Source organism: Pseudochaenichthys georgianus, chromosome 11 (assembly GCF_902827115.2).
Source record: "Pseudochaenichthys georgianus chromosome 11, fPseGeo1.2, whole genome shotgun sequence".
NCBI lineage: Eukaryota > Metazoa > Chordata > Actinopteri > Perciformes > Channichthyidae > Pseudochaenichthys > Pseudochaenichthys georgianus.
Window position 1 is genome coordinate 1,722,943 of NC_047513.1, and position 17,174 is coordinate 1,740,116.

The following is a 17,174-nucleotide window of genomic DNA, read 5'->3' on the forward strand; positions in this document are numbered from 1 at the left end:
AGGCCAATGGTCCATAAAACACCTAACATTATTTAAAACCAACTGAAAATGTGTTTGAAAACTTAGCAACACGTAAGCACATTATCAAATGACCCCTAGCATGGCAGACATGCCAGGGGCCCCATGGCTTGCTGGGCCCTCGAACAGGTTCATTTTCATTATCATTATTTGTTAGTCAGTCTATTTACTTAATGATCACTAGTGCTGCACCAGAAACAGCACAGTGTGGTGATTTAATTGGCTCTAAATTCAAATCCCCAAATTCAGAGCTGAGCAGGAAGTCAGAGTCCTCTGCAGCAAGAGGAGGTGAATCTGCAAGCCCTCACTGTGAGGAACACTGTGTTCTCAGTCAACGTAATCCTTAAAGCCCCTGTCACACTGTGCCGACATTGACACACAAATATGGAATTGTGAATTTCGCACAAAGATGGCCCCGAACTTGGTCAACGGCCAAGCAACAGCCGAAGCAACAGCCGAAGCAAGTACGATGCCTACAGAAGGCCACACGATGGCGCCCAAACCACACAAGAAGGCGTCACGTGACCTCCCGATGGTATCAAACCTTCGGCCGCACATGGCAAATTCCTGATCGGAGATTATTGGGAGCAGAACACACGGTAAATTATACTTTAATTCTACAGTACTTTAACATGCCACCATGCAGGGAGAGGCAGACGGAAGGAGCTGGCTGGTAAATACACTCAGAAGAGGGAACCAGAGGAAACTGAGGATTTAGAGGTCCAGGAACACAGAACTGAGTCTCCAACCAGACAGAGAGGGGAAGGGGAGGAAATCCAGAAATATGTCGATCGTTGTCCAACTAAAACTCCTGAGCGGTCCCCAGAGGGTTCCAGGTCTCCTCGGCAGCATTCACCTTCTCCCCCTCCTCCTCGTCACACACATCCTGAATCCTCGGATGATGAAGGTAAATATTTCTAACTTATTTTTGGTATGGATGGGGGCAGGGTTCGAGTTATAAACTGAGCTCTAGTCTATGGGGGTCTTTAAAACGCGTGCGCCCACACACACACACACACACACACACACACACACACACACACACACACACACACACACACACACACACACACACACACACACACACACACACACACACACACACACACACACACACACACACACACACACACACACAGACACACCAGCAGCCCTCTACTTGCTACAAATTTAAATATGAATAGGTTCAACTACGCACACCACACACACATCATCTCGGCTCGCGCTGCACGCTCACAGGCATAGATTGCGCAATAATGTATTGCGCAGCTTGGAGGTGCAGCGCAGGCATATTGTCATTCAAGAGATTTGTAGTTCTTTTGGAAAACATGTTTAGCCTATTTACCTCGTTAACGTAAATAATACTCATGACATTGACACATGCATTATTTGTGATTAAAATAATGGTTGTTGGTAATGTATTAGCGACCCCCACAGATGTATGATTTCACTGCGGGAGCTCAGACCCCTCCTTATGGTAGCTCAGCTCCCATTGGCTCCCACACAACTCGAACCCTGGATGGGGGGCAAGAGGGGTTATTGATGTTGTTATATATTCCCATACATTGTTGTCCTGTATGTACTTAAAGGGGACATATCATGCTATATTCGAACAATATATTGTTGGGCCATACCTATATAAAGTATATAAATATAGTTTTTTTTTCAAAATACCAAACAGATCCTGCATTTTAGCCATGCCTCATTTCGCTCTATTTGCTCTTTCCAGCCCTGTTTTTGCAGGGGGCTGATTCTGTGAGCTGCAGCTGACCACGCCCCCCTGCAGGAGAGGGGAGCGTGCTCTGAGATCAGCTGCTAGGCTGCAGCGGGGAGAAGAGGGGGACAAAAAGAGATCTCCGTCCTCCGTGTTTTATTCTTATAGAAGTAAGAAGAGAAGTAATGGGGCAGAACCCTCCTTTTTACGCAGCATAGACATCAAACGGCGACACATATTCAGTGTGCAGTTACTTTGGCATTAGGACAGGGATATCTAGATACTTCCCAAGGTCTGACATAATGAATTGTGCTACTTTTAAAGCAAGCAGCGATGTTTTCAAATCTGTAATCAAAAAGCTCCTCAAAAACGCTATCGAAGCAGTTCCTGCCGTTGCTACGTTAGTTCAAACAGTAACAACGGACTACTTTTCTGAGCGGATGCATGTCAATTTAAATCAATACAACAATTTTTTAAATCAATAAACTCATTTTCTAAATCCATAAAAGCATTCCCATTAATATTGGGAGTCATGTCGTTACTTTGTTGAGAATGTGGCCGTGTAATAAGCGGGATAATGTGCAGCGACGCAGTCATTATGGGAAAAAGAACACCGACAGGCAGATCAGGAGCCCGACGCGAAGCATGAAGGTCTACTGTCTACTGTAGGTCTACAGTGTAAGCGCGCCAGAGTTTCGCCGCTGCAAGGCTCCACTAGCACCCGCCGTCGACGCTCTCGCGACACAGAGGGCCTCATCAGATAACTTTGTGTGGGGCCACAAGTTGGCCAAGTTTTTTGGTTGCGTTTCCACTCGGCGTAGTTCCGGCTAGCGGGTACTTTTTCAGTTTTCTGGCTCTCCAAAATCGAGGTTCTTTCCGGGCCAACAACCGGGCTGAGTATGATAAACTAGTGAGAGAATCGCTGGCAACTACAACAAAATTAACATATTTGACCGTGATTTAATTGTAATACACGTTTCTAAATGATGCCGAAGTAACAACATACTGATACCGGTTAGTGAAAACCATGAATTGATGCTTTGACAAGTCTGCAGACAGACGGCAGAGAAACACCTATTAACATGCGTGTTTTCTGAATGGAGAAAGCTTACGTTATATGTGCTCCGACCGTCCATACTCACAACAACGGCCTACAGACATAAATAAACCAGCGACTGTATTCGCCATGACACAGGCAGTCTGTGGTTTGTACTTGTTTAACTTTTGTCTAGTTTCTGAACAGATATGAGGAGCTGTGAGCTCTGAGGGCTAACAGCTAACGGCTGATGTTGTTTTTCTGTGGTTCGCATTGAAGATGACGTCACGCCTCCGCCTACACCACGTTACTATAGTTACTGCCCCAGTTCCTAAACTGTAATGGAAACACAGCATAAAGTGAGCCTGGCCTACCAAGGCCCTGCAGTGGAAATGTGCCATTAGTCACCTGGTAGTCACACCCTGTCTCTTTCTCATACTCTGTTACACCCATCAGCTCCACTAGTTAGACCCTCCAGAAAAACGCGGGCTAAAATCCTTGATTATGCGATCAAACATGCGGGGTTTTATGTGATTTTATGCGGTGAAATTGCGGGAAGTTGCGAAATGTGCGAAAAGTTGCGAAATATGCGGAAAAAATAAATATTGGGCTGTCTTATTTATTTATTCTCTCTCACACACAACCTGCCACTAACGTTAAACCCCTTTACTATTCAATTAAACACATTCAATGTTTATTTATTGTAAAAGCAATTGGGCTATTTTAATCACACTCTCTCTCTCTCACACACACACACACACACACACACACTTCTCCGCCTCATTCTGTTTTCATTTACTTGTTCGTTATCTGACCAGCTTCAGTCTCGTAGGCGTCTCACCTCGTTTCTTGTAGGGTTTTGGAGGTCGATGCCTCGGTGAACGTGAGCTGTTTGGCTTTCTTGTCCGCAGCAGCAGAAAGCATTTTCGAATGTTTGAATGAATCAAAGTGGGTCGTCACCGTCGATGTTCTCTTATGCTCCAACACAGTTGCACGGGGTGCAGAATAATTTCCCCCCACTTCCGTGCGAGACATCGGGGTACTGCTTTGCCCGGTCTTTAGCAGAAATGTTCATCGTTAAATGAGATGGATTCGATGTTTTCATCCTAGTGTTTTCTCTCTCGTGTGAGCTCCACGTTCACTCTACGGTGTTGTTTACCTTCTGTGATGCGCGAGCTGATGACGTTGCGTCAACATCATCATCACTTCACGTCAAGAGGAGTTAACTTTTTTTCCCCTCAACTTTGTGTGGAAAAATGCGGGGATTGTGCGGCCTTTTGATAAATAAGCGGCCTTTTAAAAATCTGCGCCATTTTGCTGATTATGCGGTAAATTCTGCGATCGCAGAATCGCGTTTTTCTGGAGGGTCTAACTAGTATATAGGCCCCCTTCACTCTCACCTCAGTGTCAGATCGTACTTCACAGCATGCAGTTATTTCCAGCATTACCTCCCAGATTGCTTTCCTGGTTTCGACCTTGCCTGTCCCTGACCAGCCTGCTTCGCCTGTTTCCTGACCCTGCCTGTACCTGGACTATTCTGCCTCGCCTGCGCCCTGACCCTGCCTGTACCTGCGTCTCCCATCTTGCCTACTCCTGGAACCCTCGCCTGTCCCCGACCAGCCCTTTGCCTACTGTCTGCCGGTTTGTCTTACACCAGAACTTTTCTGTGGAAACAAGTTTTAATAAAGCTGGTTACCGACTTTCCCTGGTCTCCCGTGTGTTGCATTTTGGTTCTCAGCTCGTTCGTGAAAGAACTATCTGGCCAGAAAGGGACCAAGCAAACACCGGGTCTCCTAGAGACGCTTTGAGAGGGTTGAGGATGCCATCCAAAGACAGGAGGTCACGATAGCTACCTTAGCTACCGAGACCCACCAGGCAACCTCAACTCATGGACAAACGCTGGCTTACCTGAACGCCCAGATGTTCAGGGGGTGGGGGAAACACCTGCGGTATCCCGGACACTATTCTCCCTGCTCCTCGAGGGATCGGCGTCCTCACTTAAAACCGCTTTGGTGGACCAACCCGGCCCTAGTTCTTGTCCTCCCAACTGGTTGTTTGTGCCTCAAGTGTTGAGGGCTGAGATGCTTCAGTGGGCTCACAGCTCCAGACTTTCCTGCCACCCTGGGATTCAACGTACCCGAGGGATGATCCTTCAACGTTTCTGGTACGCCAGAAGGTGTGGCTTTCCACTCAGAACATTCCCCTTCGGGTGAAGTCTAAGAAATTAGCGCCCAGGTTCATTGGACCCTTCGAGATTCTCAAAGATATGAACCCTGCAGCGGTCCGACTGAGTTTTCCCCGGAACATGAAGATCCATCCCACCTTCCACGTCTCTAGGATTAAACCTGTCCGGGAGAGTCCTATGATTCCCCGCTTCCCCTCCACCACCACCCCCTAGGATGATCGATGGAGGCCCTACTTACACCCTTCGTCGCCTGCTCCGTTCCCGTTGCAGAGGAAGAGGGGTACAATATTTGGTGGACTGGGAGGGCCACGGTCCTGTGGAGAGGCAGTGGATTCCCGGTTGTCACATCCTAAACCCACAACTCATCCGGGACTTCCACCTGCAACACCCGGAGCCGCCTTCTAGAACCCACACCCAACCAGGCGTTAAGCTAGGGGGGACACGTCCGCTACAGACCAGGGGCTTTATCGAGGAGGAGGGTGAGACGTCATCGGTCGAGGAGGACGAGGATTTCCAGGAGAGGGAGGCCGAGAGAGCATCATCAGATGAGTACTACTCCTGGAACCCTCGCCTGTCCCCGACCAGCCCTTTGCCTACTGTCTGCCGGTTTGTCTTACACCAGAACTTTTCTGTGGAAACAAGTTTTAATAAATCTGGTTAACGACTTTGCCTGGTCTCCTGTGTGTTGCATTTTGGTTCTCAGCTCGTTCACGACAACTGTATGACATGAAGGACACACAGTACAAAGACAAGGCATTAAGGAGGAACCTATGGGAGGGAAAGGCTGCGGAGTACAGGTTGGATTGTAAGTATACATTTTTTTCCATTTCAATTACTTTGAAATATTTGAAATTTATTTCAGATACTTGACACACATTGCTGTCAATGAACATTTCAATGATTGTACTAATTCTTTGTTTTGATTTCTGTCATTGCAGATCATTCAATTCTGAAATGGTATCAAACACAGAGGACTCGATTCTCAAAGCTGCGGGAGCGCCAACCCAAGAAGAAATCCCAGAAGAGGTCTGGTGATGGTCTGTCGAGTGGGGACGAGGAAGACCCCATCCTTGCTGAGGAGGCCAGTGAGAATGACAGTGACCGTGACAAGTTCATCCGCCAGGTCTTTGGGTTTCTGAAGCCACGCATCAGACGTCACAAGAAGGATACACCAGCTAGTGTGAGTATATCTTTGAAATTAAATTCAAACTGAACTTTGTTGAACATTTTCAATTTCCCAAATGTTTGTTTCTAAATATAACTTTCAAATGTACTTATGTTTCTTTTCTATTTTTGTCTTTGCAGTACAGGACAAGTTGGCCCTGGCTGAGACGGGTGAGCTGGCTGGGAGTGACGACAGTACCATGGCAGGCAGTGTTGCAGACGAATCCAGGGAGCCCATCAAGAAGTACGCTGGCTACCCTACACCGAGACCTCCTTCCAGGACAGGAACAGCTGCTGAGGACCAACCCGAGTCTCCTACCATGGAGATGAGAGTTACCCGTGATCTCCAAGATAGGCTGGTTCAGTTCATCACTCGAGAGCAGCCAGTCAACAGGGCCACTCCTTTCTGCAAGTACCTGGAAACTGAACTGGATCGTCTGCATGATGCCTGCCTGGAACCTGCGTATGAGGACATCACCACAGTTCTTAAACAAGTGAGTATATCAAATTGCATACATTTGAAATTCATTTATTTATTGTCACACATTTTATTGCATGCTAAATTTGAGCTTGTATTAATCCTATGCTGTTTGTTTTTGTCTTTCCAGTTACCGGAAGAAGTCCAGACAGTTCAGGATGAGGGAAGTGGCTGGTGACCAGATCAGTCCGTTCCCATCAGCATTCCAGTCGCAGCAGCCGCACCAGCAGAGGCCAGTTGCTGTGATCCCAGTCTGCACATCTGCCACCTACTCAAGAGTCAGCCAACATCAACAGGAGAGTGCCCTCCCCAGCGATACCTACTACTCCGCCAGCAGAGCGGCCTCCTCACCGTCAGCGGAGTTCCAGCCAGGTCCCAGCCAGTGGCCGAGGAACCACCTCCGGCATCAGTGTGGAGATCCCAGCAGTGTGGCTACGTAGAGCAGGTGAACCAGCAACAGCAGCAGTACCGTACCTCCAGCCAGCCAGCACTACTACTCAGGGCGACGTTCCTTCTCCTCGCCAGGCTGCATTCTTCCATCTTCCTTCTCAGCCTCCTCAGCAGCAAATCAGTGGTCCTTGGCAGCTAACACCCCAGCAGCCAGTCCAGGGTCCTCCGCCGCCTCCTCTTCCAGCTCAGCAGTCCCAGCACAATGTGACCCAGGACAGCCTCAATATCAACAAAGACATCGATCTCTCAGCTTTAGTGCCACATTACGACAATACAAAAATCACACAGAAACTTGAGATTGTATGTAATAAAAATTGTCAGTGATATGTTCAGACTTTGTCCTTTTTTTGGTCCTTTATCCTTACTTTACAAGTTGTTTTCATTTCTATGTTAAAGTACTATGGGACTTGTGATTTTTAAACTGTCTAAATGTTGTTGGGCCTTTATTTGATTAATAAGTGGAAAAAGTATTTTCAATCAAAATTTCAAAAACAAAATGTATTACTCCATACACATGTTGCTTTAAGTTACAATGCAATGTGTGAGAATCATTTGTTCATCATCACAATGTTATGTCTCTGTATTCATTTCACTGTCACTGCTCTGTGGGAATAAGGACAGGATCACCTTGTCCGGCGATGGCACCGAACCAGCCTTCGAGGTAAAGCAGTGGCTCAGGTATCTTATCATGTGCCTCCCCTCCTGGGTTCCAGTGCTCCTTGCCCTCTCATGGTAAACATCCAGAAGTACCTTTTCATGTCTCCATGCCCCTGGGATGACACTCAGGTGCTGCTCCTCCAGGTCCATCATGGTGCTGTGGGGGGCTGGATATCTCAGTCTGATTAGATCGTGAAGGATCACACACGTTGTGATGTTTGTCTGCATGTCCCTGGCCTCTGGCTCATGGACCTCAGCAACACTCTGAACGTGAGACAGAATACCAAAGGCATTCTCCACTACACGCCTGGCTCTGGAGAGTCTAGTTGGATATTCTGTCATGGTGCTCCATGTTTCTGATGGAAACGGGTTCATCAGGCTCTTGTTGATCCCAAAAGCATTGTCCCCTACTATGTGACACGATTTGACAAGATGCCCTCACGGAATAACACACACATGAACCTTCGCAAGCTCCTTCGGCAATTTGTTGGCATGCCAAAGATGTTGCCACCGCTCACGAAATTGCTGCCGGAGCCTGAGAAATTCCACCGGCGATCATACGATGGCTTCAGATGCCCTCACGAATGGCCCGATGTTGCTACGATCAGAGCCTTCCTTCAGACTTCCTCACAGAGCCCCTCCTCCAACACACACGAACGCGCACATGACCAATGAGGGCACGAGATCAGTGTGTGCACAGATGGAAGGCTGACAGGCAGGTAGGCCATCCAGTTATCTGCCGCGTGCCGAGGCAGATAACTGAAGAGATGAAGAGACCAGGAGGGTCAGAGCAGGAGAAAGAGGAGGAGATGAAGACATTAGTGAAGAAGAAGAAGAAGAAGAAGAAGAAGAAGAAGAAGAAGAAGAAGAAGAAGAAGAAGAAGAAGAAGAAGAAGAAGAAGACATGTATGTGAGGAAGAGGAAGTGTCAGAGAGAGGGCCAGAGGCAGAGCAGACTCCAGCTGGAGCACATGGTGTGTTCTTGTTCTCCCTCACAGCAGCTCAGTCCAGCAGCTCTGAGTCCGGACACACGTTGAGACGTGTTGCTGCAGCTCGCCTCAGCTCTCTGAGAGATGCTGATGTCATGTGTGTACTTCATTATCACCAAGTACTCTGACTGTACTCACAGTAAGCAGAGTTCTAGGTATCATGAGTACCTTCTGCTGTTTTATATATATGTTAGTTTGTTTGTCTGAACACCTTGTTCCTCTCGTGCTTTAAGAACACTTGTGTTCGGCCATGATTTAACAATAAATAGGTTCTACAGTATAACATACCACCCCCCCCATGCCACCCTGGCATGGCCTCTTGCCCCCCCATGTCAAATGTTCTAGAACCGCCACTGCAGCAGCTTCACACAGATTTACACTTCCTATTCCTTCTTATTCGTCCATTTCAGTTAGGTGTTCTCACACACACAATATATGTATTCATCCAAGTAGCATTCAGCCAGTTAGAAAGAAGTACATAGAGTCCTCACTGCATCAACCTATGCAGATTTATAGAGTAATGGCAGGCATGCTTGTTCACTCTAACCTCCCACCAGACCGGCTTCTGAAGCACGGACTTCTTCTGTTTGTGATTCCAGTCAGGAGCCCCCCCCCCCCATCCTCACATAATGTAGCCAGGCAGCAGCTCCTGTCACACTCTCCACTGAATCATATCCCTCCAGTCTCCAATAAAGGAGAGAGGGAACATGCCCTCTGTCTACGTCCTCGGCTAGCTCCCCCCCCCACCCCCCCCGCACAGGGATACTTGCTGTGGCTCCGAGCTCACAGTGTAGCTGTGCGACCTGCAGCAGAGCAGGCGCTCTGAGGTGAGTCTGAGCGTTGCATGGACGTTCATCAGCATCGTGAGACTCCTAATTATATTGTAGGAAAACAACAGGTTTTACAGCGACAGCCCCCCAGTGTTATATCCATCTGCAGCCCTTCAGCCTGTGACCAGGGCAGCTCAGCCCGATCACAGCTAACATGTCAGCTCTGATGCAACACTAGTGGGTCACATGCAGAATGTAGACCCCCCCTCTGTGGGACTATCAAGGGTATATCAAATACAACACTTGTTCTGCATGTGTCGTACTAGACAAAGGACCTTTTGAGTTCTCCTTACTCCTATCCAGGACGGTGCTGTTTCCGTAAACATGCAGGACTTGCATGTTGCAGAGCAATAAGGCCACCGTGAGGAAAGGAGGCTGTTGGGGTGCAGAGGGTTGTTTCAGCTGTACGACGCTGCCTCCCTTTAAGCAGGTGGATCAGCATCACTTTGCTTAAGGGTTCTCCAGAGCAGGTTTATCTTTAAGCTAAATGTACAGTATGTGTGTAGGTTGGAATCATTTTGTTGATGGACGGGTTTAAAGTAGAGGCTTTTGGTGGTCCCTCTACTCGACCAATCTCAACAGGGTTGTCCAGCTAACCAATCAGAGCACATGGGCTCTGGTTTCAGACAGAGGGTGAACAGAGGCAGTTTGAGAACAGTAAAGAGCTTTTTGATTATATTTCCTCTTCAACAAATGAAAAACCAACTACATAATAAAGTTTAGATCTGGGTTTGAATCTGAAATGAAAAATAATACATTTACCAGATGAACCCGGTAGAGGATGCTGATCCCCAGAGTCATGAAGGGTTTGGAGAAATCGATCACCTTCTCTCTCTCTGAGGTGATGGTGAAGCCGGCCACAGCCACGTCTGCTTTCTAGAGAGAGAGAGAGAGAGAGAGGGGGGGGGGGGAGAGAGGGAGAGAGAGAGAGAGAGAGAGAGAGGGAGAGAGAGGGAGAGAGGGAGAGAGAGAGAGAGAGAGAGAGAGAGAGAGAGAGAGAGAGAGAGAGAGAGAGAGAGGGAGGATTTAAGTCATCATTCTCAACATTACCTGCCAATGAAAAGGAAATATTTTTAAAACAGGTAAGATAATCATAACCATCATCAACAGCTTCAGGTTCCCCATGGCGACACTGCCTCTGAATGTGTGGCCTGACGTGGACTAAGCATTCTGCAGCGATAGCACACCGAGTGGTGCAGGAATGAGTCCTTTGCCTCGTCTCAAAGTCAGTGACTTTTGAACGCTTTTAGTAAAGTGACTGAAGTGCGGTCTGCGGTGAACCAACACACTCTCACTCCCTAAGCGTCCAGGAGCGACGTTGGGTCAGTGTCCGTGGCGTCCAATTGTGACGCTCCTAGGCTCCTTCAGCGTCATAAAGGGACGCAAATAGCTTTCAACTGATTGCAATGTATTCCCATCTGCGTCGGGATTTGACGCTCATGGAAGCACGGCATTCGTTTATGCCGGCTGCCCTTAAAGGCAATGTGAGCGTCCATTCCCATTGGATAACGGAGAATTTTACACCCGGAAGTAAGTATTCCCCTTACTGTCGATTGATTTTACAGTGATAGCTGCACTACTCATCGACTAAAAAACACCAGATTATCCTTGTTAATTACACAACATTGATTGGTTTAAATTGTGTGCAATGCTTTTGTATTTTCCCCCTTCGATTCGGAGAAACAAATATTTTTTCTGAGTAAAGGATGGCAGAAGACACTACACTACCCAGAATCCCCAGCTATCGTTTGGCCTACACCATGTGCTCTGTTTGACAAACCCCGTTTTTTTCACCATTCATTCCGATGGCTGGCGTCTATGTCACGTGATCTTCAAATTTCTCCCTGCAGAAAAAGAAAACATGGCCGAAATTCGTTTTATTCTCGGTAGAAAAGGCCTATTTTAAAGTTAGTTTGGCCATTAAAATGCGTTTTGATGTCATTTGATGCGAGAAATATGAGTTGTTATTTCAGATTATGTGTGCAGTGGATGTACATGATCTTTAGTTTGCTAGTTATTACGAAGATTACTTCAGGAAATCGCGACGTTTTCATTGTTACCAAGGTGGTTGCTAGGGACGCTGCTATCGATATTATTTCTGTTATGTTGTGTAACTGTTTAATGGTGTTATCTTTATTGCTACCCCCTTCCCCGTCAATGTATAGTGTTGGTCCACAGCCTAAACATATTAGTTTAACAAAATCCGCATCTAAAGATAGCCTACGTTATTTCCCCTCTGTGCAATTCCAGTCTCACATCTCACAGCACATCGTCATTAACAAATACCGGAAACAGACCGAAATAATAATAATACCTTATTCCGAGTGTGCTTGCTTTTCTCTTTGAAAGTCATCACATAACGGCATTGTAATACACGGTTCGGCTGCATTACATATTACATATCTGCCGTAGTTCTGTATTTATAGAGCCCTGATGAGAAGACAAACATGAGGAACTGAAAACGTGACGTGGATCATAAATATATCAGCCATTAAACAACATCTTACATTTCTTTTCACACAATACGTCTCCTTGCAGTATCAACACTAATTCGGCTCACTTTTATATTTGATCCAATTGGTAGATAGGCTGTATTTACACCATAAAGGTGCACAGCTGATATAAAGGGACACCTGGTGGTTAAAGCATGTTATTGAATTTCAATATTTTTATTATTAGATATTAATACGATCCCTATAAAGTATATTCATTACTCGTTATTCTCTACTAATTGTTAATTAAAGATTGTATGTAATGACTATTTTGCACATCCCGTTCAAGATTTCAAGATGTTCTAAGGTTTATTGACATATCATATAGGCCTACACAACTGTGGTGTAGTTCTGCACTGAATGAAAAACTTGGGTCGCAGGTTCCTCAACAGTGCATTACAAGACATCTATCAATATTTGTGCATACCTCCAGCAATGTTAACTATGTTGAAGCACTTATTTTAACTGATATTATACATAATGTATTATACTCTTATAAGATGTATGTAGATATTTCATCTCCGGCCTCAGGTATTGAACAATAAATAAATAAAGAACACAGAATTGTTGAATATAACGCGGTGGACCCGTTCAAATCCAGTTTTGGACAGTCTGCCGTGGTTCCATCCCATTTCAAGTGCTGTTCGAGAATCTGCTTAACCCTCGGAGCACACTTTCCAATCACAGAGCTTGAGGACTATCGGGGTTTGTCAAGAGCACATGGTGTAGTCCAAATGATAGCTGGGGATGCTGGGTAGTGTAGTGTCTTCTGCCATCCTTTACTCCTGGGAATGGACGCTCACATTACCTTTAAGGGCAGCCGACATAAACGAATGCCGTGCTTCCATGAGCGTCAAATCCCGACGCAGATGGGAATACATTGCAATCAGTTGAAAGCTCTTTGCGTCCCTTTATGACGCTGAAGGAGCCTAGGAGCGTCACAATTGGACGCCACGGACACTGACCAAACGTCGCTATTGGACGCTTAGGGAGTGAGAGTGTGTTGGGTGAACACAAGCTGAAGAGCTGCACGCTGTGTTCTAAGACACAACGTGCATCCCTCAACACCCCACTGGTGTCCACATGATCACGCTGAACAAGCCACCTTCAGCTTAGAGGTGGTGATGCACTGCCATGTGACCTTGATGTAGTTTGTTAATAGCCTAACGTTAGATTTTTACTTCTGGCCTTTCCATTTACACGTTAACAATTACAAAGCGGTGCAGACTATACTGAAGAACATGTATCATCAATGTGACTGGCCACGGTTAATGCAATACCAGAATAGCTTATGCAAGGCTAACCTCGTGGTCAGCCTACGGAAACATCATCACCGCACCGCTCTACCCGACGCCATTCGCCCGGGCAGAACTCTGCTGCTGCTAAGACCAGAGCTAGCATGCAGCACACCACGAGCACGTCGTAACCTGTGACCTTTGTTAGAATGCACAACACTTGTGTCCATGTGTATACAGGGAGTGCCCCCTTTGGTGTGCTGGGCCATGGTCACATATCTCTGGTATTCACATACTTGGTAGGCAGCTTTATCAAAAGTCAATTGTGATGTGAGTTTTGTTTTTGCATTAATAGGAACATTCTGGAAGAAACACTCGGCCTTCAGAAATAATGGTTCCTCTAACTCAGTCCTCCATGCTCACCGTTCAGATCGGTGTGAACATGTATTCAGGGAGTGTGTCAGTTCAATATCAGCCATACGTTTCAGACTGAACTTATGTGTTCCGACCTTCCAGGATGCTCTACCAACTGTTTCTGTGAGTGCTTTGAAGAGCGATGAGTGCACGTCATCCATGGACTGACGTTTTCTTGTGATATATTCATTTTCTTTGATCAATAATTCAACTTTTACAGTACAATTCCACGGTTTATCATTGAAATGTACTGCCGAATCATAAAAGTGCGTGTGCGTGTGTGTGTGTGCGCGTGTGTGTGCGTGCGTGTGTGTGTGTGTGTGTGTGTGTGTGTGTGTGTGTGTGTGTGTGTGTGTGTGTGTGAAGCAGATAGATTGCATTACCAGACAATCTGCTAACCTATTACTCTCCATTCTTATAGTAGCTACTCGGTTAACATCGTGCAGGCAGGCTGCAGCTCGTCAGTGGTGTTCTGACCGTCTGAGTCTGCTGCGTCTCACAAACCTCTCATCACAGCGTACACCACCTATTGTTCTGCAGGAGCAATACATGCCGCACTACATCCGTCGCCACAACCTCCAGTATCACTGCTACGCTGATGACATCCAACTCTACATCTCCACAAAAACCATCACTGCCACAACTCACTCCACACCAACTGTCTCTCAGAAATTAAATCCTGGATGCAAACAAACTACCTTCAACTGAACAGCGACAAATCTGATATCATCATAATCGGACCCCCATCCCCCCAACACCCCAACACCACCCAGAACTTCAACCTCACCCTTGACAGCACCACTCTAACCCCCTCTCCTCACATTCGCAACCTTGGAGTAATCTTTGACAGCCAGCTCAAATTTGACAAACACACAAACCACATCACCAGGACCGCCTTCTTCCATCTGAAAAACATTGCCCGCCTCCGTCCCTCACTCACCTTCCCGGCTGCTGAAACCCTCATCCACGCATTTGTCACTTCAAGACTGGACTACTGCAACAGCATCCTGTATGGTTCATCATCCAAAATCCTAAATAAACTACAATACATCCAGAACTGCGCTGCCTGCCTCCTCACCCACACCCGCTCCAGAGACCACATCACCCCCGTCCTTCAAAACCTGCACTGGCTCCCTGTCCGTCAACGAATACACTTCAAAATCCTTCTGCTAACACACAAAGCTCTCAATAACCAGGCCCCCCCCCTACCTCTCCGACCTGATCCACCGCTACACCCCTTCCCGCAGCCTTCGCTCATCAGAAGCGAACCTGCTCTCTATCCCCAAGAAAACCAAGCTCCGAACCTGGGGGGACAGAGCCTTCTCCATCGCTGCCCCCACCCTCTGGAACTCCCTCCCACAACACATCAGAGACTGCACCGACCCCCCCACTTTCAAAACACTGACCAAAACACACCTCTTCAGACTGGCTTTTAATCTGTGAATTATGCTGTATTGCTGTTTTAATAACTTTTAAATGTTATTTTATCTTGTTCTAATAACTTTTAAATTCTATTTTATCATGTTTTATCACCACTGTAAAGCGTCTTTGAGCACCTGGAAAAGCGCTTTGAAATGCAATGTATTATTATTATTATTTGCTTCCAATAATGGCTCTTCTTTGCAAAGACATTTTTAATGAAATATAGATTTCTATTGTACAGAAGTCACAGGTGTTACTAAATGCCTCACCAGAACTTACCAGTGAATTGTTCTTAGTCTCCCAGGAGACTGAGACTCACAGATGAGAACTCTGGTTGCTAGTTGGGCTCAGTGTGTTAAACAGGGATCTTATGTAAGCGGTTAAGCGGTCTCTGCGTTGGGTTTTGTGTTTTTCATGGATGAGATCCAAGCCAGCATACAGATTGGACGATCTCCGTTTATTCTGACACCAGATATAGCAATCAGTCTTATATTAGATATCCCTCACAGTGACTCCTCTCACGTGGAGCATTTACAGAAAGGGAAGAGGAAATGTGAGGGACACACTATGAAGGGGGGAAGTCCTCACAACAATAATCTCCTGAGCACAGCGACCACACTTCAGAGGTTCCGCCCACTGATCTCCGACCTTGTCAGGTATTGAACATTCAATAAATGAAGAACACAGAATCCTTTCACGCAAAGGTCACTACAGTGGACAGCTTTTCAAAAGGTGTTTTCTTGTATATGCTTGGGTTTTGATGGCATGGTGGCACCATCAGCCACTACATAGGACCCTATTGCATCATCCCATACACTGCCAATCAGTGGAGAGTCAGTGGAAGTGCATGATACATGTCTCTAAACCAAGATGGACGACAGACCGCCAGATGGACCAAGTCACCTGCCGATATCCTGCCAATCCTTTTATGGAAAGCGCCCCCTGCAGGTATAACAATGTTATACTTGCAGGGGGCGCTTTCCATAAAAGTTATACCCTTCGGCTGTCAAGGACTCTTTATCGTCATTGGCAAAACTGTTATCACAACTTTCCTACAAGGAAATAGTGCTGCTTGGTGATTTTAATTGGGACTGGTTAACTTCTGTGTCAGAGGATTTTAAAAACCTGTTTACCTCTTTACCTTTGAATGTTACCCAGATTATAGACAGTCCTACTCGCCCAAATATTAAGTCCCCAAATAAATCCTCCTTAATTGATCTAATTTTAACAAATGTTCCACATAAATACTCATCTGTGGGAGTATTTGCTAATGATGTGAGTGACCACTGTGTTGTAGCCACAATTAGGGACACTAAGGTCCAAAAGGTTAAACCACGTATCATCACAAAGAGAGACAAAAAACACTTTGTGGAGCAGGGTTTTTTACATGATCTGTTTGATTTTGATTGGGGTAGAATCAATCTGTGTGCTGATGTAGAAACTGCATGGTCTTATTTTTATCTTGGTTTTATGAAAATTATAGATAGACATGCACCTCTGCGTACATTTAGAGTGAAGGGACGAAACAATCCCTGGTTTTCTGCTAAGCTGTCCAGTCTCCTTCATGAGAGAAATAATGCTTGGGCTAAGGCTAGGAAATCAGGCTCAGAGGTAGAATGGCTACGTTTTAGGCAGCTAAGAAATAGCTTCACATCTGAAATAAAAAGTGCTAAATCAAAGTACTATTTGTCGGTTACCACAGAAAACCTGAATAATCCTAGGAAATTTTGGAAAGCCATAAAATCGATTTCCACTGGTGATATCCCAAATGAGCTACCTCCGTGCCTCACCACAGCATCTGGCACTATATCAGACAGGGCTACTATGCTAAATTGCTTTAATGAGCATTTTGTGTCTTGTGGCTCTCTGTTTGGCTGTGTGGCTCCTGTGAACGCTCCAATCCTTGACTCTGAACAATGTGGTCTGGAAAACCCTTTCAGTTTTACTCCTTTAACTGTTGGTATTGTTCATGAAGCATTATCCAAGTTAGATCCTAGGAAACCGGCTGGCCCGGACAACGTAGAACCTTTCTTTTTAAAGAAAGCTGCAGATGTTATTGCTCCACCTCTTACTTCTCTTTTTAACCTCTCC

The 17,174-nt window shown here is 46.1% G+C and overlaps 1 protein-coding gene across 1 annotated transcript in view; it reads right to left on the minus strand.

Annotated features, from left to right (window-relative positions):
• LOC117454804 (glutamate receptor ionotropic, kainate 5-like) overlaps nt 1-17,174 on the minus strand; it is a 403,890-nt gene that overhangs the window by 65,327 nt on the left and 321,389 nt on the right. The window contains exon 13 of the mRNA XM_034094000.1: nt 10,283-10,396. Coding sequence (XP_033949891.1) covers nt 10,283-10,396 — 114 coding nt within the window. The remainder of the gene's footprint in view (nt 1-10,282; nt 10,397-17,174) is intronic.